General features: G+C 41.3%; 1 protein-coding gene across 1 annotated transcript in view; it reads left to right on the forward strand.

Moving 5' to 3' along the window:
• Tmem64 (transmembrane protein 64) overlaps nt 1-18,141 on the forward strand; it is an 18,743-nt gene extending 602 nt beyond the window's left edge. Inside the window, exons 2-4 of the mRNA XM_055603201.1 lie at nt 1-654; nt 13,746-13,901; nt 15,970-18,141. Coding sequence (XP_055459176.1) covers nt 1-654; nt 13,746-13,901; nt 15,970-16,161 — 1,002 coding nt within the window. The 3' untranslated portion in view covers nt 16,162-18,141. The remainder of the gene's footprint in view (nt 655-13,745; nt 13,902-15,969) is intronic.
• Nucleotides 18,142-23,856: the final 5,715 nt, after the last annotated feature.

The following is a 23,856-nucleotide window of genomic DNA, read 5'->3' on the forward strand; positions in this document are numbered from 1 at the left end:
GCGGCGGCGGCGGCGGCAGCGGCGGCGGCGGCGGCCTCGGGCGCCTTGCTCGGCGCCTATCTGGAGCGCCACGGTCCGCCCGCGGCCTCGGACCTGCCGGCGCCGGCCGGGGCGTTGGCGGGCGGCCCCGGGAGCGGCGGCGGCGGCGGCGGCGTGGTGGTCGGGGTGGCCGAGGTGAGAAACTGGCGCTGCTGCTGCCTCGGCAGCACCTGTTGGTGCCGGAGCCTCGTGCTGGTGTGCGTGCTGGCCGCCCTGTGCTTCGCTTCCCTGGCCCTGGTCCGCCGCTACCTGCAGCACCTCCTGCTCTGGGTGGAGAGCCTCGACTCGCTGCTCGGGGTCCTGCTCTTCGTGGTGGGCTTCATCGTGGTCTCCTTCCCCTGCGGCTGGGGCTACATCGTGCTGAATGTGGCGGCCGGCTACCTGTACGGCTTCGTGCTAGGCATGGGGCTCATGGTGGTGGGCGTCCTCATCGGCACCTTCATCGCTCATGTGGTCTGCAAGCGGCTGCTCACCGCCTGGGTGGCCGCCAGGATCCAGAGCAGCGACAAGCTGAGTGCCGTTATCCGCGTCGTGGAGGGAGGAAGCGGCCTGAAGGTGGTGGCGCTGGCCCGGCTCACTCCCATACCCTTTGGGCTCCAGAATGCAGTGTTCTCGGTAAGTGGAGTCCCTCCGCTTCCCGCCCCTCCCCTCCCAGCAGCGAAGAGTCGTTGGCGTTTTCGTGGTACCCCGAGAAAGAGGCAGGTAAGAAAAGAGTGCCCGTTGTCACTGTATGCTGGCAGCGCTTGGGTAGTAAGTAAGGCTTTATCTCTTGACCTTCCCTAGTCTTCTCTCTGCCCTGCTCAAATGCATCAGGGTTTTGATTCTGGTTTCTGGTTACCTAGGGCTGTGGGTCGCTTTTGTTTTAGCAGTGGAGGAGACAACAGGAGACCCCAGTTCTTGGAGTGTCCTAAGTTTCTAATAGGCTTCTTAAAAGTAAATCTGCTGTAATACTATGCAAATGCTGAGAATCCCGTTTAGATTTCTTTAGAATTCTATTTTGAAGTTATCTGGGTGGCCAATAAAACAGTGACCAGCCACTTCTACAGCTAGTGCACCTGACCGAAGGGTAGAAACACCGCTGGTGAGGTGGGGCCCGCTTGGTGGGAAACTTCATGGCCTTAGATGGAATTGTTAAACCCACCTGACCTTGTTGTGTTAGCCCTGGCTGTCTTAGCACTCACCCGGGTAGCTCCGTTTGGCCTCAGAGTAGCAGCAAGTCTCCTGCCTCAACCTCCTGAGTGCTGGATTACAAGTGTGAGCCCCCGTGTACAGCTTTGACTTCACTTTTACAGAAAAGGGGCTAGATGGCTGAGTTTCCCACAGTCAGTGATTCTAGAGTTCACACCTGCGATTCCCAGGTACGTAGCCCTTCAACCAAAAGGAAACTGCATGAAGTATTGAGATACAGCAGTAAACTTGGCCTCAGCCTTTCACCGTTTCACATAGCCAAATATGAACATGGATTTTGATCAGCCTTGTAAAAGATCGAGCCACACCAAGACTTTGAAAACTGACTGGCACCCAGGAACGTGTAGAGTTTAATTTGGTAATGTGCTGTCTCCAGCCCCCCCACCCCCAGCATCTTTTCTTACCTGCATAGTATGTAGCAACTGCTGTTCTAGGCTTTTTCCCAGGGATCTGCGTTTTCTCAGCTGGTACGCATCGACTCTTGTTGCCTAGAAGAGGTGAGAACACGGGCTGGTATTCTGCAGTCTTGCTGCCCTAAGTGTCTGCTGACCTTGGCCAAGTTGTCTCTTCTCTCGGCACCTTCTTTAACATTTGTTAAAGATGGAAAGTATTGGATTTTGTTTGATAGGCTACTGGGATTACATGATACATATGTCTGTGCAGCAAAGTCTGGCTTGAGTTGTTTTTTTTTTCCCCCCTACCTCCTGTTTGCTCGTTCTGTTGTAACTGCAACTGCCCGTGGTAGCCTGGGAAGTAAATCAGTGGTGGAGCCAAACTTTGAACTGTGGCCTAACAGAGCCTCAACCTATGGCCCTCTCTGTTTCTTCATGGAATAGTTAGCATCTAAAAAAGTCATGGATATTGAAGGTTTTTATTCATTACAGCCTTTATATTAAATTGGAAAAAGTGGAAATAGTTTACAGTTACTCAGTATGCAGCTGAGTTTAATAGGGGTCAGGAGCCTTTCATTTTGGCATTACTGAATCAGGAGAAAAAGAAGAAAAATTTCCATCGAAGAGGATATTGTTACCTGTTTAGGGAGAATGCATCGAAGCCTTCCTTATCCTGGGACTTGTAATGTCACCTGCAGCTTAAACCTGTAATCAGCTGATGTGATTGCGTTTCTATAAAATTCTCAAACAAAAAGAGAAGCAGGCTGGCTCAGGAAGCCACCAGACACCGTCTTTTGATCCTCCTAAGCTGTCTTCCAGTATGACGGGCCCTTTCAACCTCAGTAGTTTGTTGTGTTTGCTAAGGATCCGTGAGAGGAAGAAAACTGTCCAGTGATGTTGGCTTTAGCCTGGGTTTTCCCTTTTGCCCTCCAGAACTCTGTTCTGCATCCACCCTCTGGGCCTCATACCCGTCGAACAGACCCAGACACGCTTCTTTTGTTTTCTACTTTCCTCCTACTGAATCTTTGAAAGTACCCTTCCCTCCAGTTGAAGATACTTTTTCTCATTTACTCAATGATCATGAATAAAATATTTACCTCTCAGAGGAAGTTAGGTATAAAGGTCACGAAAAGCACGGGCTTTGAAAATCATCTTCGCTTGATTCCTGCTGTGTGAACTCCATGCTTCCTCATTTCTAAAATGCTGTAGAGTCATGAGTGTCTATTAAGCTAATGCTTTGAAGGCATTATTTTGCCTGGCCCATCATATTACTGGTGGCCAAGGTAGTTTATGTTTTAGAGGCAGAAGCCAGTCATAAAAGTTGAGTATATGGAAGACAAAGAGGGGCTCCCTTTGCATCTAATTATTAACCATAATTCTTTAATTCTCCATCATGTGCTAGAAAGAGATTAGCATGCCAACACACAACATTTGAGACTCTCAAAATAGAAAATAGCACTTTATACTATTGGTGCTTAAGTTATACAAAGTAAAATTCTTCAGGTTTATTTACATTTTTTTTTCTCCCATCATCTCTTCTGGGAAATAGATAAAACTTCTCCCTCCTCACATTGTCTTTGGTGGAAACTTGTATCTGCAGGTCTCACTGTGCATTATAGTGGATATCTGAACTTAAGAATTTGCGTGTTGCTAAGTACGGTGATTAACTGGACACACATCTGTGATGACCGTGCATTTTTCTTACTAGATTCATGGCAGGTGAAATTAGGCTGCTGTGTATCTTCTGTTTTCAGTGGGCTAAAAGCTAAGGTTTGTTTACTCAGCTTGATATGGGTATGTATCAGACTTCATTGTGGGAAAGGACCCCTGCCTTAGGTTGTTTGGACTCTGGGATTTGGGCTGGCAGAGCCATTGCCCTGAACTTGGTTGCTGTGGATACAGAAAAGTGGATCTCACTTTTTCCTAACCTGAATAAGTTACGTGGTCATGAGCAAGTCGCCTGTTGCATTGTGTATACCCAGCTTTAATTTCACTTTTAAAGTAAAGGGACGAGATGACTGAATTCCCCACATTCAGTGATTCTAAAGTACAGTTCACTCTGAGATTCCCAGGAACTCAGCCTTTCAACTTTTACCATTTCAGAGTGTGAACTAAAGACATAAATTTTGAACAACTTTATAATAGTTGTACCAAGACTTTGAAAATGACTGGATCCAAAATACAAGAGCAAGTTGTATTGCCTTGAACTAGGTTGCGAGAATAGTGAATTAATTTTTGAACTTTCAAGTGTCCTTTGTAGTGGATCTGAGTTTTTCCTGGCCTGAACAAGTTACAGGGCCATAACTGATCTCACAGGAGTGATACGGTGGCGGCAGGAGAGCGACTGAGCACTTCCTGCAGCTTCGATGCCCATGGGACTTGGCATGCCCTCCATATCCCCAGGGGTTATCTGGTCGGAGTCCCAGGGTCTGCCTCCTGACACTTCTGCTCTGAGTCAGGAACCTATCACACCAAGGCTCCCTGCTTCCTGCTTCAGGCTTACATTCTCCTGTCTTCATCCCCAAAATAACTGCAGTACCAGTGTGATCTGGTTGTTACCCTGTGTGAATTCCTCAGGTAAGTTTTCTTTTCCCTGAGAATGAATCACATCTATCTCTGGACTAGGTCCTCTCCTTCCCATCATAGTTGATGTCTTCATTTATTTAGTTTTGATGTCTTTATTTACTTAGTCCCCAGCACCCTTAGAAGTAGATGCAAATGAAGTAGTTTAGCAAATGAAATCCTTTCTCTACTAGAAACTTCAGATTTCACTTTTCTCAGTTTCCAACTAAGAGGAACTCTAGAAGTAAAGGAGGGACTGTTCAAAATAGGTACAGGAGACAAAATACTAAGAGTAAAATCTATAAGAAATGCTTTGACAAAGTATTCACACTGTCTCACTCTGCACTTAATACACATTAAACTATCCTTGCAATAGCCACTCTGTGATGCCCCTTGGAGATCTGCATGTTAAAGTTACCTCTAGAAAAATGCTGATCTTGATCTCAAAAGACTACAGGGTTGTGGGTTGTATGGGTAATGGAATTTATCATACTATTTTCAAACTAAATGGGTCTGATGTAAGCCTGTGCCAAGGAGCTCCTAAAAGTCTCTTTTATTTTAGTCAAAGGAAAATAATACAAAGTTAGAATTCTAGTAGATTCATTCTTTCAAACAAATGTACTCGGGAAATTTATTTTGATTAACCTTGAATATTTGAAACATTCATTAACCATAAATACTAAAAGAAACATAAACTGTAGTGTATAAAGTTGTCTTCTATATTGTGTGCCACTTCCCACATACAGAGAAGATTTGCATGTCTGAGATCCTTAATTTTCCATCACAGCACTGATGAGACGGCATCTATCTTAAGCATTTTGTAGAGGACAAAGATCACAATCTTAAATCAGTCTTGGCTCTCACATTTGCTTAGTCACCTTAAGGAAGCTAAAACATTTGAGAAGTACTTTGTGTTTTAAAACATATTTTAATAATATCTGCTGCAAAGCTGTGATATGTTATGGTGTGCTCGTTACTTACTATTTCTTTCTGTTCTCTACATTCCAGAAAAGGACACTTTAAAAAGTTCAACAGTATCTATGTTGCCCATGTGAAATACCAGGTTCCATTCTCTCATGCACACATTGCTTTTTAATCTTCAAATCTACTGTAATCTTCATCTCACAGCTGAGACCATCAAAGTGTAGCTTGCCCACAGAGCATGGCTGGTTCTGCCGTAGTACAGATGTAGCTTTCCCTGGGGTATGCTGAGGAGGTCATGTGTTGCAAGCATCTTGGAGGACCTCCTTCCTGGCAGACTGTGAAGGGCTCCGCAGAGTTGGGTTAGCTACCAGACCGAAGGTCAGCCATACTCTATGTGGTGCATAGTATCTCATGAACATGAGCAGTCTATGAAACTCAGATGTTGGCTTCTGTGTACTTATATATATATATTGTTTGTAGCTTTTTTTTTTTTTTTTTTTGCGAAAAGACAGTGACAGTTAGGTGTTGAGACAGACCCTATACCTGCACAGCCTAAAATATTTATTACTACACACTTAATGGAAAGAGTTTAGCGACTTCTGCTTTAAAGTCAGTGCAACAAAATACCCACCAACCCTCAGCTCCTGCTGCTGCATTTGGAGAGAGGCCCGGAAGTCATCTTCTCAAGATAGAAACAATCTAAGTGGAAGTAGTGTGACTGTGTGTAAAGTCAAAACAAAATACGTACATGGAAAAGTCCAAAGTATTAGCTATCACCCAGCCTGTGTCTCAGTTGAGCACCTTTAAGGATTGTGTACTATCCGGCTTTCTATTGCTTTGGTTGTTTAAGTGTGCTCTCAGAAGGCTAGAAGCAGCCACAGAAGGATTTGCTTGCTTTGGTTGATTTTGAGTGCAAGGTCAGGGAGCACAAGCCCGTACTGACTGAAATGCTGACAATCAAAGATGCCATTATAACTTAAAACAGATGTAACTACCCTTACATATATATATTTCCCTAGAATTTATCAAGAAGAGTTTCTTCTAGCAATTTAATTCCCAACTGTACTTACCTTGATTCCAGTGGATGAAACATTTGTTGGGCAAGTCTGTCTAAAGCCATAAGTGTGCCATTCGTCTTCGCATGGGCACTCTGAGAAACTTCTAATTCTGTGTCAGCTGCTGTGCAGTCACCACGAAGTCACTGTATGAATCTGGCCCCAGGTCTCCTGCTTGTAAATGGTCAAGAGTAGGCAAGGTCTCAGTTTGCCTTTAAAAGCACATGTTTTGAGCATTGGCTTAACATTACCTTTTTAAAAGCTTTCTAATGAATTTAGTAGGAGCATGTTTTATAAAAAAAAGTCTTCTCATTTCCTTAAAATTTTGTTCTGTGTTATGAATACAGACATGGACTGGAACAAAGATAATAGATGATACTTGTCTTAAGGTAATGTAACAAATCATTATTTGTTCTTTTATTAGAGTATACTGATTTGCTGCATATGGCATGCAGAACAGAAATAGGAGAGTTAGTCCACTTTGGGGGACTTGGTTCTGACTACGAGGGGTTGGATAGGGTGAGCAAACTGACAGGATCTTAGACCTTCCTATTGTCACTGAAGATAGCTGGCTTTCATCATTTCCCTGAGCCTCTTTTCTCATTTCATGCTCTGCAATTACCTAAACCGATATCTTCGTCATATGCTTCAGTTTCACACATCTTTTTCTCTAGCTTACAGCAGTATGTGCAGTATCTTAATAATAAACCTTTTTAGACTAAAGACAAAAAAAAAGTGTAAAAGTCTGAAAGCTATTTTAATGTAGTTTTTCTTTCTCTCTTCACGAAGTGTATTCCTTACAAAGTTTGAAAAGTACAAGTCAAGGAAACAATGATTAACTTTTTGTGCTTGCCTTTCTTTGCTTAGTAGTTACTGGTCTTTGTTTTTCTAACACGAGGTAGTGTTATAAGTGATTTTGCTCAGTGTAGTGATGGATTGCAACATGACTTTTAATGACCACACAGCTAAACTTGTCCCTTTTTATCTTTTTAAATTCCAGTTTAGAATTGGACCTTATGTGTAAAAGGTATTTGACCAATTTTTGTTGAATGAATAGGAAAAGTAAACTATACTTCTATCAAACAATGTAAAGAATTTTCAGCTTGTTATATTTAATAAGGTTATACCCTTCCCCAACCCTCAGGAAGATTCAGTGTTATATGTTAATCAAATTCTCAAATGGATCATTGATCTCCAAGTTACTTGGGAACCATTAGGAGTAGTTCTTAATTTAGGAATGTACAGCTGATGAAGTTTTCATATGTGAAGATGGATTTTGCGTCAGATGACCAAGCTACTTCAATCAGCAGGAGGCCCTTTGTTCTGAAGCCTTCTCCGTTTGATAGAGTGAGGCCTCTGGCCTACCTTTCTCTACTAACAAGATTTTTCTCAGGACTATCAAGGTTGCCACTTAACCAGAAGCACTGGAGACACTTTTAGTTTCCTTTCTGTATCCATCTAGCAGGTAATCACTAAGAGAGTGCTGTGTACTCATTGCTGTTCCAGGTGCTGCATAAGCAGCCGTGAGTCAGAAGCTTTTGCCTGAACATTCCAATGGGGAACAAGCATTCCAGATATATGGTGAAAATTCTGCTGATGGTAACTTTCTAGGTAAAATGATTTCTGTATGCTAGGGCAAGGATTTCTGAATAGTCCATTACAAGTAAGACTTTTTTAAATCTCAGGCTCTTTGTAAATATTAACCATTTCCATATTTGTAAATAAAGCAGCTTTGAGATTGATATAATTAGCTTCCAATTAACATATATTTACAGCTAGTCATAATTAGATATTTTTGCATAATGATCTAGGAGAGAAAAAAAAAACAAGATAGGTTTCTTTGCTCACAAAATTTAGTCTGGGCCAGGGACAAACAAATTGTGAGATTTCTAGCTGCTGTCCAGTGTGAGGGGACAAGAGCTGTCCATCATAGCCACTGGAAACACTTCTTAAATGTTGTCTTTGGGCATCAGAGTTTCCTAGAGGCTCTTTGACTTTGTAGTGAATGGCAGTTGCCCTAGACACAGGGGAGTGGGAAGAAGTCTGGTATCCAGGAGCAAAGGATGTGCTAGGTGCTAAGAGCATTTAGTTTGTGGCTGGAACTCTGACCTGAAGCATTAGATGGTAAAGGCTAGACTGCTGAGATGAGATGGAGATCACATTGAAGAATTGGTCCTTTCTGAAAGCCACAGGGCAGAACTGACTGAGGATCAGGTTTGTGTTTTAGAGAGGTTTCTATAGAATGCTTTCCATATTAGAAAGGAAGACAGTGAGTGGGAACTTGACCAGGTGATGGGTAGATGTTTAGAAGATGAATTTAACAAGTTACAGTAGATAGTGAGGGAGGGGGATGTTACTGTCTGACTAATGTCTGAGGTTTTGAACATGGGCAGCCAAGAGTGGGAACAAAGACAGGCATGGACGCATCTGCAGATGAGGGAGTGACAGACACTTAGCGGGTTCCGTTTGCTTTTGATGGTTTGGTTTTGTTTCTCTGAGACAAGCTCTCCTGTTTCAGACATTTGTCTTGAATTTATTATGTGGAGGAAGACGGCTTTGATCTCCTGAGGGCCTTCTGCCTATTCCTCCTACGGGCTAGGATTACAGTCGCAACCTACAGTCAGTTTCCACCTTGGCCTGGCTGATACTCACGGCTTCATAAAGACTGTGTGTATCTACTAACTGAGCTGCACCGCAGTCCCTTAAGCCAATTGCAATCCTTTTCATTTCCTAAGAGTGAAAACTACCTGCTATGTTTGAACTCTTTCTCCCTCTTAGCTAACATTTCTGAAACATTGACAGTAAGTATTTGGGGGACGTATACAGGAAAAGTGCATACCATATCAAGATGTAGATGAAAAGTCACTTTAATTTCTTTTGTCTTTAATAAAATCAGTGTGAAGATTCATGATTCTTCTGTATAATATTGAATATATTATACATAGAATTTATGTAATACCTTAATACTATAGATGTGCAAACCTTGAAGTGCGCCTCATGCAGGAAGGTATAATTTGCCTAATTTGGTATCAGACTCACAGAGTTACGGGTAAAATTTGACAACTTTTGAACAGATTGTCTATAATTTCATCAATTCTTTGTCAAGTTATTCTGTATTAAAGTGATAAAGTTTTAGTGCTTTAAATTAGAGTTTGTAAAACCCTGAGTGAGAAATTTGAACTTAAAAAACAAGCATATTTCTGTAGCAGGATTCCCCAGGGATTGTGTTTTCTGCCTGAGAAAAATGTGGGTTCAAAGTTGCTCTGCAGCAACTATATCATCAGTCCTGGACAAACAGCAGCTGCTGCCCTTACAAAGGACCTGGTTCCCAGCACCCTGCTGGACAGCATGAAGCTATTTGTGACTGCAGTTCGAGGGAATCTGATCCCCTATTCTGACCTTTTTAGGCGCCTGCACACCTGTAGTTCACACATGTGCACACATGTGCACACAAAATAATAAAGTATACATACAAATAAAAGTGAGTATTTTACAGTATCTATTACCTGTGTATAATTTGCTTATACACACATCAGGTACTGTTTATTATCTCTGCATATCTCACTACGTAATTTCTCTTTCTGACCATAGCAGCTGTCTGTTTCTGACACTGATATTCTAGATTGAGATTTCCATGGGCTCTTTGGGTTTGAAGGATAAGTCTGGAGCAAAGGTCTCAGGGTACTCTAGGTAGGTGGGAATCCCAGTGGCATTGCCCTGGGTGGATTTTTACCTCTTTCTGAAAAGACAAGTAGACACGTAAAATTATGCAGGCAAAGAATTACCTGGGAGACAGGGTTGGGGAGATCTCTGTAGGAACTTGTCTTTGTCAAAGACTAGACAAATGCAGGTTCTGACTAGGATTTGGACTGGTTGGAAATTCTACATTAAAATAACTTGGAGTCTTCAGTCATGCTCTTAAGAGCTTAGGAACTGCTTATGTCATGTTTAATCTAGCAAAGCTGTTTAGAGTGACCATCTGAAGTTTGTCATTTGCTTCTCTAGACTGCTTTACGGAACCAACACATGGAAGAGGTGCTAGTTTTTCCCCACGACAAAGTTTCATACTGAACATTTTGGGGAACTTTGACTTAATATTGGACAGTAGTCATGTTAAAGACTGTTAAATCTGTTCAGATTTCTGAAATCTGTGAGCATTCCCATTTGGATATTTTTGATGTCTTCTGAATATCAATTATGGTTTCTGTCCAGAGACACTCCATTGCATTTAAGACTGTAGACTGAAGATTTGTATTAGGGCATTTTGGAATGTAACATGAGCAATTTTTAAAGGTTTATCTTTTAAATTATGTGGCGTGTGCATGCCTGCATGTGTGTGTGTGTTTATAGGAATGTAGGTGCCTGTGAAGGACCAGCCAGGGCTTTGGATCCTGAGCCCTGCGTGGGTGATGGGAATTACCCATATGGGTCCTCTGCGAGAACAGTACGTTCTCTAAACCTCTGAACTGTCTCTCCACACACACCCCAATTTTTATTTTTATGTATTTGTGTGTGTGTGCATCTGTGTGCTAAATGTGTATGTGGGCGCTCATGGAAGCCAGAGGAGAGCAAGAGATTCCCAGAAAACTGAAGGTAGAGCCATCCCAGTGTGGAACTTGAGTTCCTCAGACAAGCCGAAAGCACTCTTAACTGCTTAGCTTCCTCGCCAGCCTCTTCAATATTTATTTTAAGTATAATTTTGATCTGTTTCATATTAACTATAACACAGGATTTTTATCACTCATTTTTGCCTTATCTTGTCATTGTATGCATTTAACACATTCTTAAGAAGAACCCCTGCTTCTGTGAGTAAAGGTCCTGGTTCTTTTCATTTGTGTGGCTTGGTCTTCTTTATCGAGTCTGCTACAGGTTTCAGCTCAGTTACTTTTACTGTCTTCTGTGTTCAGGGTTGCCCAGCATGTGCCTCTAAGTGATCCAGAGCGTCCTGCCAGCTTCGCTAATGAGTCTGCACTTGCCCTCCTACATTGTCTCTGTTCCTGCTTTTCCCAGCACACCTGCCTCTCTCATTGCATCCATCTTTGCCTGCTAGACCCACGCTTAGCTTTCCGTACCGTTCTCGCCACCTCTTTCACCTCCTTTTCTCCAGAAGTTGCCCCTTGGCTTTTTTTTTTTTTTTTACTTATTTTGATTCCTCTCTAGTCTTTACTTTTCTGCACTTAGTATTCCCAAGGCTCCCTTTCTGCCTGTGTCTGAGGTAGTTGTGTGCTTGGCCATATGTGTGATTCCCTGGAAGAGAATTGCTGTGTCTTATTCTGGGGTCTCTTTCAGCAAATAACAGGGCATCTTGCGTGGATAGTTATTGGCTCTGTGATAGATGAAAAGAAGTAATGTCTTGTTGTTGTAATATTTTTTTCTAACCCAACAACACTGTGTCTCTTGTTCATTTGTGACTACAGATTAATTCTCCTGTAATGAAATTATAATTTACATGTTTATTGTATGATTGTCATAGAGCAACTGTCTGAATAAAACATTAGATCTTAAAAATAGTTTAAAAAAGTTTAATAGAGTGGTAGTTTTCTTGAGTACCAAGAATAACTAAATGGAGTATGTGAAATTAATCTCACAGTACAGAACATGACTAGAATTTAACTAACAAATGACACATGGAGTAAATAGCCAAATTTTAATAAAATGTGTTAAAATTTTTTAATTTTACAAACAGTTCTGGATAAGGATACTGAATATGCAGTTCTTTCATTTGTACCTTGATTCATTACATAATTTAATTATATTTCTTTAAATGACAAGCTGATCTTTAAGAATAAGTAGGGAGAATAGATGTGGTAATTCTTAACAGTAATAAATAGGGCTTGAAGGGAGTGTAAGATTTATACTAAAACCATAAACAAATAGAGAACCTATTGATTATCCATTGTATAATGCTAGCGAAACTAGCTACTGGGAAAGGAACAAATCCATGCCATTACCTTTTATCTGAATAAATTCCAGAATTACATTGTGGAATTTATTTTATTAAAAAGGAAAATTAATCAAGAAAAAAATTTAAAAAATTAAGGAAAGAAGCAAAAAAGACCTCATGAAAGTAAAAGCAATAGAGTTCTCTTACAGTGCTATTTGATTATATATTTTTGTGTTTTTGTAAGATGAACATGAACCAGGCACTGTGGTGTCAAGGAAGCCAAGCATTTGAGTCTTACCTGGACAACATAGTGAGTCCATGTTTCAAACTTTAGAGTCTGGGGACAATATCATAAGGAAATGGATGGTAGCTATAACAGATCAATCTTTACATATCATCACAATGTAAAGAGCACTTGTGAATAAGAAAAAAATAACATTGAGAACAAAGGGCAGTGATGAACAAATAAAATCATAAATGAAAATTTAAAATTGTCAAAAACCAGTGTCTTTATAAATGAACAGTACAGATGTTATCGTGGGGAGATGTAATTTTTACCTGATCAAGCTACAAAGGATTGAAATTTACCATTTAAAGTTAATAAACATGATGGACACATGCCATTACTGGCAGTATGCAAATCACTGTGATTGAACTGGAATGTAGTGCAAAGCTTTGCTCTTTCAGGAGTTGCTTTCCTAGTGGTCTATCCTGAAATTACTGAGATGTGTATTTCTCACCGTGCAGCACTTCACTTCAGAACTTCGTGGTGTTGTCTGTGGCCGAGAAGTCTGTACAGCTGGCAGCATGTGATTTGCTCCCTCAGAGTTGCACAGTTAGGGGTGGGCCAGGCCTCTGGCCATCTTGATGCTTGATTGGCAGAGAGCCCCCCCCCCCTTCAGGCTCACTCTGTGACTGTTGGCAGGCTCTAGGCCTTTGCTGGCTGCTGACTGCTGACATCAGTTCCTAGCCACACAGGACTCTAAAGAGCTCCTTTTACAGTATAGCAGCTGGCCTGCTCCATCCTTCACTTCATAGTCCAATCTTAGAAGTGGCTTCTGTTTTGGTCTGCTCGCATCTGTTTGCTGAGAAGTGAGCAGGATGCAGCACATATTTGAAGACAAGATTTCTCTGGTCCTTGGGATTATGCTGACTTTCACATGTTAATACACAAATGTGTTCACTGTGGCTTTATGGATTCTTTATAATAACAGCAAGAAAGCAAAGAATATCACATAGACACCAAATAATACACAATGCTGATATTTCTGCATTGAGAGTGATGGAGACAGCAAATCCTTGGGTTTTCAACCCTGCAGTATACACTTCCAGTGTTCTTAGGCTTCAGAGCATAATAACCCCATTGCAACTGTAGAGTCTTGATGCTTATTAAATATGATGAGAGCGACTCAGAAAAGTTCTCACTTAGTGATCCATATGTGGATTTTACTTATAGGTAAGAAAAATTGGTTGCTGAATGTTCTCTTTTAATAGTGGCAGAGGAGAATAACTTTTTGTTTGAAGTTTAATTTCATTCTAAGTCTATAGTTTGCATGTATTCCTTGATAATTGTTCATAAGTTCGGGTGCTTCATCCTTGCTTCACTCTCTACCCTGAAGAGAAAGCAATAGCAAGATTTATAGAGACATGTTTGTGCCTTTGTAATTGATAACAAATCATTACCTTTAATTTACTTTCTAGATTACTGATCTCTCCTTACCCAACTATCTGATGGCATCTTCAGTTGGACTGCTTCCGACTCAGCTTCTGAATTCTTACTTGGGTACCACCCTGCGGACTATGGAAGATGTCATTGCAGAACAAAGTGTTAGTGGATATTTTGTCTTTTGTTTACAGGTGAGTGCAAGGCCAAGAGTTAAGTGTCTGGCTAGTTGAAGAATTGTTTCATTTTAGATAGCTGTTCCAATACTATTTTATATTTAGAAAACAGTTTCAGTTATGTAGACAGCTGGAAATACATGGATTCAGTCAGATGCATTGAATACCCTACTCGAAATGAGTAAATAGAATCATAAAAATAAGAGTCTTTCATAGGGATTGTTTTTAAAATCATTGCAAGTCAAATACTGTATCATGATTTTGTATGAAAGTTTTGCCTTCAGAAATTTTTAATATTTGACACTCAAGAAATTGCTCTTTTATCTATGTTTAGAATTTTTGTTTTGCCTGCTTTATTTATGTGGATAAGCAGGATAAATTTTATATGTATTGCATCTATAGTATATTATGCATAATTTACAGTCTTTGTCCATTTCAAAGTACAATGAAGATTCTGATATGTAGCGCAGCCTTAAGTTTATTTAAAAGGTAAATTATGTATCATTTTTTTCTTCCTTAGAAATTAGAAATCTGTCTGAAATTCTTTTTAGAAATTATATTTGAGTAAAGTTTTTCAATAGCTCACAGGATTTGCACTATTGAAACTTTGTATTTTTATGCCATCTTTGTAAATTACTCAGCTGTAATCAGTAGTGCCTCCTAAAGCTATAGGGTCATCTCTTTTCCAGTAGTTCATTAACCCCTTTGGGTGAGCTGGCATATTTAAACTTAATATGTAGTACAGAAAGGGAAAGGTTCACAATTCTTAGCTGAGACATTTATAGAGAAAATGGAAGCAATGCTTTGGTTTGGTATGTTGATGGTAGTTACAGCCCAAGTTGTTTCAGAAAGGATTTAGTGCAGCTGGATTGTGAAGTGGAGAAGAGAGGGAGAGTCCATAAGATGACACTGCAAAGGGGAAGACAAAGCTTAGGTATGGCAGATAGAGTGAGCACACTTAACAGATTCTTTCCGTTGCTAGAAATGAGCCACAGATCATTTTCTTTCTGGGTCCTGTAGTCTACAGCCTAAAGGAGAGCCTGCACACTGGAAAGTTGAAGCATTGTATGTTCTCGTACAGACATCAGTTTCTGCCCCTCCTCCGCATGCTCTGTATGTTTCTGTTCTTACTTTGCAGAACTCTAGACCCACAGAAGTCTTAGTTTGATCTGCTTTGTATGTGTTCTGGGGCAAAGTTAGCACTGAGTTGTGGGTAATGGGTGCAGTTCATGGGTGCAGGCTTTCCCATTTCCTAGCTCTCCCCTGTATCTCCACTTCTTCAGTGTCATCTTCCTCCCCTACTATTGGCTTGAAATAATACAAGCTGTCTTCATTTGTCCACACAGGCTGGAGTCCTCTCCTGACCTTCCTGTATCCCCAGTAGACTGCTTCTCTTCTTCTTTAGGTATCAGAAGCTTCCATGTGGGAAGCCCATCATTCTAAGAGATCTGTTCTCCTTAATCTTCTGCCTGTACTCTGGCCTGCTGTCCAGCAGTTGGTGGAAGAGAAGCTTGTATTTCTGTAGGAGGCTTGTTCCTCTTGCCTCCTTTCATTTTGAGAAATGTCAGAAGGGTTGCTTGTACTTCCTGTTTGCTTCTCTCCTTTTTTCTTTGTATTTCATGAGACTAAGAATGTCAGTACATGCTGGAGAAGGTCAGTGTGCAGTATGCGTCTCTTACCTCACACGTCTAGCTCAGTCCCTTCCCATTGTGTCTGTGTGTACAGGTGCCACAAACTCTGTGCCCTGAGCAGATGAGGCATCTTACACAGGATGTCACACGTGCACTTCTTTACATGGCATTAGAGTCGATTGAGGTATCGAACTTTTGAGTTTTCAGAAGGCGCATGACAGTTCTTGCAGGAGAAATAGAACAGTTAAAATACTTAGAAACACACTTTTCTAGTGCCCAGCTTAGCATTTTATTGAACGGTGGTTGCTCAGTTAATGGCAAATAGCTGTTAAAAATATGTCATCTCCTACCTTCCACTGTAAAGAAACCTCCTTGTGAAACATTTTAGGCCATGCAGTCACTGAAGTCCTCTGCTTTTATATGGTGTTGGTAACTGGTGTTACTTTTATTCACAGATTGTTATAAGCATAGGCCTCATGTTTTATGTAGTCCATCGTGCTCAAGTGGAACTGAACGCAGCTATCGTAGCTTGTGAGATGGAACTAAAAACTTCTCTGATAAAAGGCAATCAACCACATCCCAGCGGCTCTTCCTTCTACAGCAAGAGGACCCTCACGTTTTCTGGAGGTGGAATCAATATTGTATGATTCTTACAAACCGTGATTGTCGGGAGCCGAGTGCGCTGTCCAGGCCTAGCAGGCACTCTCCTAGTGGCAGAGACAAGTGCTGTTGTATTATGGCACAAAGAAACTGACTAGTTTTTAAATGGCACAATTTTCTAAAAGCAAGTATCATTTTCTGGGTCTGTAAATGTAAATGTAGCTGCAGCTTTGGCTGCCCCATGTTTTACCTGTAATGGCCTATAGGTGTGCACTTTAGTGTTTCTGAATTCTTTTATTATTGGGACTTATGAACAGAGAAATAACCCAAATATTGTTTTTCTTTCTGTTTAGTATCCTTATTTATACAGCCCACGAATAGTTGTGCGCCTCTGTCTTTAAAGATGAGTAAAAGTATGCAGTTCTAAAGGTGTCACCGTTGGATGTTCTTTGCTTAGGTAGTCTTTCAAGAAGGGTAAAATGTGTTTGTTTGTTTGTTTATTGTTCACTTGCTTGTTTTAAGCAACTTTGCTTCCTTTTCCTTGCCCATAAGAAAATTGGTAAATTTCAGTTGAGTGTATTATCAAGCATTATGTTATCGTGGGCCTTTTACCCCCTTCCATACAAGCTTAAATCCTACATTGTGGGACTGAAGTGCTCTTAAGATTCCTTTTTATTTTCACTGTGTAATTTGCAGAGTGAAAGGGAAATTATTTAGTAGGTGGCTCAGAAGCAGAGCCCACATTCTTACTTGATTTTGTTGCTTTCACCCTTTAGACCTCCTCAAAGGGCTGTCCGATAGCACTCTTACCAAACCATTTTACCTTTTTAATATTAATAATTAGGCTTTGAAATAAACATATTATTCCTATAAAATGGTGGGCTTTCTAGCTCAGAAGTTGTCATTCAGGTAGCCTTGTTTAGTCAAAACGCCTTGTTAAAAAGAAACAAGCTTTAAAATCATGTTTATAGTTCCAATAAAGTCTTATATATCTGTCCCCATAGTCTTCAGCTTTAAAACTATAAACATAATATTAACAAAACGGCCACGTTTGTGCTATCTGCTGTATTCTCGCTGTTTTGTTTGGGGCTTTGGTATTCCTTTTCCCTGATAAGACTCAGGAATTCTGAAATGTGAAATTGTCTCAGTTCTCTTTCTTGTAGCATGTGTGTTTACGCACAGCACTTAGAACTGTAGTATATAATAATTCAACATGATTCATACAGCGTGCGTTCATTTTTCAGCTTTATTTTTAAAATAGCTTAATTGCAAACTCAACGATTAGTTGATTTTGTTTGTTACAAATGAGATTGTAATGATATGGTGGTGTTTTCTATTAAGCACTTCATTTTTCTAGGCCTATTGCGGCCTACCAGAGCTCTCTCCTGGTGGGAAGACCTTTCCCTGATTTCTACTGACACACAGAGTGATCCTGTGCAAGCAGTTTTCTGGTCTTATCACTAGAGATCAATTTGATCGTGTTCATTTACAGGATTTTTGCCCAATTCAGGTTGTTTTTCTTCCCTTTCCAATGCAGTAGAAGACCAGAGTTACTGTGACCAAAGGCACCTGGTCTACAGCGCATGATTGGCCTCCAGATCTGTTATTGGTAGAAAAATGCTTATATATACTCTGCGTCCTCATTGCCTATTTAGTTTTGAATGTTACTTAGTGTAACCATCCCAATAAAGGAAATATTTGATTTATTTTAATTTTTTGGTATGACTTGGCAACATTTTTCTTGTGTTTCTCATTAGTTATTTTTTTTGTTAAAGGAATCTTTATTTAAGATCACTGTGTTCATGCTTGTTTTACAGCTCGTGTTTTGAAGTGCATTATATTTACTTAGCATTTGTGACTTGAACAACTTCACCAAATGAGTACCTTTTGGTAGTCTGTAATGAGTTCTTCCAGATGTTAACACCTTCCCTGGTAATTGTATTAAATATGTAAAGACAAAAGAAATAATTTTCTGTACTCTGCCAATCAAAATTTTATAAAATAAATCATCAACTTTTATAATAGTATGGATGGACAATTTTTAAAATATTAACCTAGCTATACTTTTCCTTTCCTTAGCATTTCCAGGGTACCAGTAAACAGCAGTCCATTATTGCCATGTAATTTGATAGGTGCGTCTGGTGGCTGGTGTCAGCTTATGTTTATGTTTGCTGTGACCTGTGCAGCACAGCCACGCCGTGCTCACTCTGCCTCTAGCCCTGCACCCTGAGTTGCGGCAGCAGCAGTTGCCAGGCAGGGCTCCCATATTGGGCACACGTTGCCTCCAGCCATATGTAATTATGAAATGCATATTCATAGAAATGAAATGTTACAGTTCCCTTCCACTGCTTAACTATAGCCTAAAATTGCTTTACATTCAGAGTCCACCTAATTTTCAAATCTGGTGAAAATTTTGTCCTGTTTTCCCTAAGATTATTACTTTGACAAATTTGAGTTACCTCTTTTTTAAAACCATGTTTATACTTTCTGTGCTTTTATGTCATTTCCATTTGATTATCTAATTCTGAACAATTGAAATCTGTACTCTTGGTGAAAAACCATATTTTCAAGTTTCTGTCATTACAATGTTTATTTTTAGTCGATATTCAGAAGTGACTGGATTTATTCCATCAGCCATCATCACCCTTGATGCATTGTGCCCAGCTGCTGATGTGCCACGGCGGCTTATACAGTGTTTACGAGTGTGACTGTCAGATGCCTTCCTCGCTGGGAAACTGTTGAGTTCAGTGTTGCTGTTTGCCCTCACTGTAAGCAAACTAAATGGTTGAGGTGCACCCGTGTCCCCAGAATCATATGTGTTGACCTGTGATGGTGATTTGGACTCTTCCTGGGGAAGTTGCTATGACTCAAATTTGTTGTTTGTGAGCTGCTAGGTGTTTGCCACATTGGTGCAAATAAATCCTTCCTGTGTGGCACATGCATGCCATTCACAGAAGAGGAGCATTTGAAGAGAAAAAGAATATTGTGAAGCCGGAGCACAGCTGTCACTCCAGCCTTGGTGCTGAGATTTTGTTTCCGCTGAAGGCTACTCCCAGGCCTGAGTGATATTCCATGTAATATGGTCTGGCTCCACAGATTAGATTTTCCTGATTTCTCTTATAATAAGGTATTTAGTATATATATATTTATAAAGGTCATTGCTTTAAGCTGAAAAGCCATTTAAATAAAGGGAGAGAATTACTCTCATAGGATATTTAAAACTCAGGAGTTTAAACAAATGCATGTATTGAAGAAACACTGTTGGCTTTGAACTGAGTTATAACCTGCTTCGTTCTAACCACTGCACAGTGGTTGCTGCACGCTGTTCTCAAGGGTGGCTGGGATTTCCAGTGGAGGATTCTAACAGCTAAGCAGTACAGTGTCTTGAAAGTTGGTAACCCAAATCACTCGTGTGCCTAAGAAAATAAAAGGAAATATTTTATCGTTCTTCTCTCTTCTCTTTCTTTCCTATGCTTGTGCAGCATGTCTGCGGGAGGGAGCGGTTCTGGGGAAGGGGAGGCTACTCCCTGCTCTCAGAGTGGCCACGCTAATGCTCAGTCTTATGATCTCATGCTGGGTGTTACGATTGGAGAAGAGATGCTGTGGGCTAGCCATCCTGATTTCTTATGTTGGCATTTGCTCTTCAGCTCCTGTATCATAAAATGCTGTCTGTTAGCTCAGCACAGTTACCAGTTGTTTTATATGTTTTTGTAGAGTCCAGAACTTTTCCCAATTTAATTTTCTGTTGAGTTGTACCTAGTTTCTCTGACAGTTGCCTTGAAAGCACACTGTAGCCACCATAAATGAATCTTCTTAGCATCCGGAATGATACTTGTTTCTTTTTACCTGATCAAATGCTCTTTTTCATCTTTTGTTGTAAAAAATGCCAGCTAGAGCACAAAATAAAGGGTCCATGTGGATTCCAAATGTGATGATGAAAGCTTATAATGTCACCACTCCTGGAGATTGAGGCAGGGGGATGTGAGTTTAAGAACAGCCTGGGTTACATGATATGACCTTGACCTCTCCCCTACCCCAATAAAGAAATCACAAGGGAATACTTATATATTTCAGAGGCTTAATTATGTATCAGGGTGGAGCATCAGTACCATGTCAGAGAGGCACACCGATGTTGCTAGATGCCTGTCGCCCAAGGCCATGTACCACCAGGCTTTGGCCTCTCTCCTTTTTGATACATCTTAGCACTCCTAAGCACAGGGAAATCTATATTAATAACGTATGTCCTTAACTGAGCTAAATACTGAGCATCGTAACATAACATGGTGTGCATTGTGGTGTTAACGTATGTGCACGTGATAAATCTATATTGAATCACCCTGGCAAGTTTGAGCAAAAGGATCCAGATTTAGTACTAACGAGCTAGTACTACTGCTTTAAGATGACTCAGAATTCCTCAAAGTGAGGTGGTCTATGGGAAACTTGAAAAGTCACAAAACATGCGGGAAAATTGAACAGAAAGAGTGTGCCACATAGGCATAAGAGCAAAAGTGAGTAATTTGAAATTCCTGTAGTAGGAATATAGAGTGGGACACTGTATTGTAAGTATATCTGACATGCATAAAGCTCATGGCTAACGTGCACACCAGTGTTCGAAGCACAGCCTGTTGCCTGTCTCTTGCACTCTTGTTCAGTTTACCTTGCCTAGGGAGGTAGGGTGCTAAGCAGTTTCCCACTTAATTTTTCAGTTCACTGCTTTGATTTCAAGTCAGTTGTCTGGCTTTGCAGTGTCATGATTCGGTTGTGAACACGCAGCTGTCCAGTTTCCTCTGGAGCCTGTGTTCCTGTGGGGTACTGGAGAACATCCATTCACTAGATGAGAAAGGGTGAGGCCTAGGAGCACTGACTCTCAGAACCATCCTTTTTCCTCCTCTGCCCTGGGCTGCTGGGTGCAGATGAGACTTTGGTTATTGGTGGGCATCTTGGCAGAAAAACCAGGGCAGGGATTTCTTTGGTACTTGCTTGGCTGGTGTCATTGGGTGGAAAGACAGAGAACCTGGGAACATTTTGGCTTTCAAATCTTTGATCTTCTGAAAGGAAATCTGAAGTTGTTCCTACAAAAAGTACCATCCTCTGTGACCCATCGAGTAGCAAAGTAGTTGATGGGCCTGAGTGTTTCCTGCTGTGTAAGGACGAGAGAATTCCAGAAAAATTCCAGCACCGGATGCAGGGAGGTTTCTTCTGAGGACCTCCCAGTCAGCCCATTCCTATTCCTCCCCTGGTGTGCCTGTTACCTTATCACATTGCTATGCTCCTGACACTTGCTGGAAAAGTGAGCACACAGCACGGTAGGGGAATAGTGCAGCCATGGCAGGAGATTTAGCAACCCTCAGGGAGGATGAAATAGCTGGTGCCCAGCGAGCTACAGAGAGTTCTGGAAAGTTACTTAGGAAAGCGGCAAGAAGCAGCAAGTGTAAGAGCAACGCAGCTTACACCAAAGTCCCATCGCTTTGCACCCATCTCTGTGATGGCAGCATCTGCATCTGCCTGCGTAGGCTGTGGACTTGAAGCTGGGGAAGAGAACTTCAGTATGGGTTCCTTAGCCGGTAGTGGGAAGGAGGGGCTGGTGTCCCGGGATGGAATGAAAAGAAAAGGGAAGAAGAGTCACACTTAAAGGAAGATGGTGTGGCAGAAATTACCCTTGACTTAGCATGTGCCTGTGATGGAAGAGCGCGCATTCTTCAGGGCCTTACTGAAGAATGCACCTTCTTAAGGTCAGCTGACCAATAAACCCCAGGCAAGCACCATTTCCTGAATGCAAGTTCTTGAGAAGTTGAGAAGGAACAAAATATTTTTGTTGTGTTTCACTGCCTGGGAGGTAATTGTCTGCCTCATGGGTTTGGGGGAAAGTTAACGAGGCTGTGTGGAGAGCGATACTGTCAGAACTAAGTACTTAGTAAGCTGTTACTACCCAGACCTACCTCTTGAGAGCTGAGAGATCCTTCCAGTGTGTGGATGTAGAAGACGAAGATGAGCACAGTTTATGAGCAAGAACAGGGAGCGTTAAAACTCCTCCATGGCTCCAGGAAGTATCAGAGACAATATCTAAAACAAAACCTGCATGGCTCGTTCAACATAAAAGATCAACATAAAACCCGCTGGCACAGAATGTGTGAGTAAGAGGACTGCGTAGAGAAGCAACTGACTTGGAGAGACAGTGGCGCTTATTATGTTATTTTTACATGTTGAGGATAGGAACCCTTAGCTGAAAAGACACAAAGGTGAAAGTTGCAGAGCAGAAGGAACATAATTTTCGTTGTTGTCGTTGTTTATTGTGACAGACGAGTTTCCAAGTCAGTACATCTTCCTTAGTTAACTGCTGCCTCCACTAGCGGCCCTTAATTGCTTAAGCTGGTGCGTCACGTGGACTGACTTGAATTGATTCTTGCTTTGGAGCTGTGCACACTCTTCACAGGTGCTGCTGAATTGATTGCATCCTTTGGATGACACTGTCTGCCTTTCCTATCGAGTCAGTGTTCTGTGAGTGAGGGAAAGAAAATGTCAATTCTCTGACTTTCCATTCAGCCAGTCACCTTTTTCAGAGGAAATTGGCTAGACATGTGCTTGGCCTGGGGTTACAAAGACAAGGGTGATTGTAGGTAAACTCCTTTATGAGGAAGGTGGAGAGTGAAAACAGCGGCAGTGTAGCCTGAGCCGGCCTCAGATACACAGAAGAGGGCCAAACAGAAATGAAAGCAGGACCAGCGATCACTGGGATTGCAGGGGATGGACCAGCATTACAAGGTAGACCTTAATTAGTGGTAGCTTAATTGAACCGAAGAATAAATGCAGATTGTTAAGGAAAGAGGAGAAAGATGAAAACTCAAAGCACAAGAAAGTATCGTAAATATTTAAGTACAGCAAGAACAGGAAGCAAAGCATTAAACCAACGCTGAAATAATACATAAGATGCTTGTGTTTTAAATTCACAAATGGATTCATATATAATACAAGAAGCATGGGTTTTGTATTTATGGATAAAAAAGTACTGCAGTAGTAGCAAGAATGTCTGAAGTTTAAATTGCACACAATAATTTAGGGAAATTGAAGAATGCCAAAAACCATTAGACTAAAAATTAATTAGGAGAGATGTAAAAGGCCAGAAATCAGACATGACAGTAAATATAGCAAGGAGATGTGCAAAATAAATTTGGCAAATATAGGATGCAGACAGCAGGTGGGGAAGGAGCTGGGATGGCTCACTGTCTCCGCGATTGGGAAATGGCATAACCAAGGACAGTTTGAGGACAGAGAGCAGAAAGAGCGGTTGAAATGCTGCTAGGACATGGTGACCAGCAAGTAAGCTAAGTAGAGACATAGACCTGAACCTCAAGAGGGGATAGGGGTTGGGAATCAACACAGAATGTGCGGCTTTAGGAGCAGGTTGGGTACTGGCTGAGCATAATGGTGATCAAGAAATGAGAAGAAGGTCTAAGCCTGGTAGAGCAGCCTGAGAAGGAGAGCCATCAGCAATTTAAGATGGAAAGTCCTAGAAAGGACCCAACTCGGTTAAGGACTTAAATGTGTTCATTGAGCTCAGCTATTAGGCAGATGTTGGTATCTTGGTGATAGTACGTGGAAGCAGGAGGCATGGAAGCCTGAAGGAATGTGTGACTTGGAGATGAGGGAATGGACGCTGCAATGTAGTCCGCTGAATAACTATGGCAACTCAAGGAACAAACAAACAAAACCATAACAACAACAACAAACACCCTCAAGTTGAG

This window comes from Psammomys obesus, unplaced genomic scaffold, assembly GCF_907164565.1.
Source record: "Psammomys obesus unplaced genomic scaffold, mPsaObe1.curated_primary_1811, whole genome shotgun sequence".
Taxonomy (NCBI): Eukaryota; Metazoa; Chordata; class Mammalia; order Rodentia; family Muridae; genus Psammomys; species Psammomys obesus.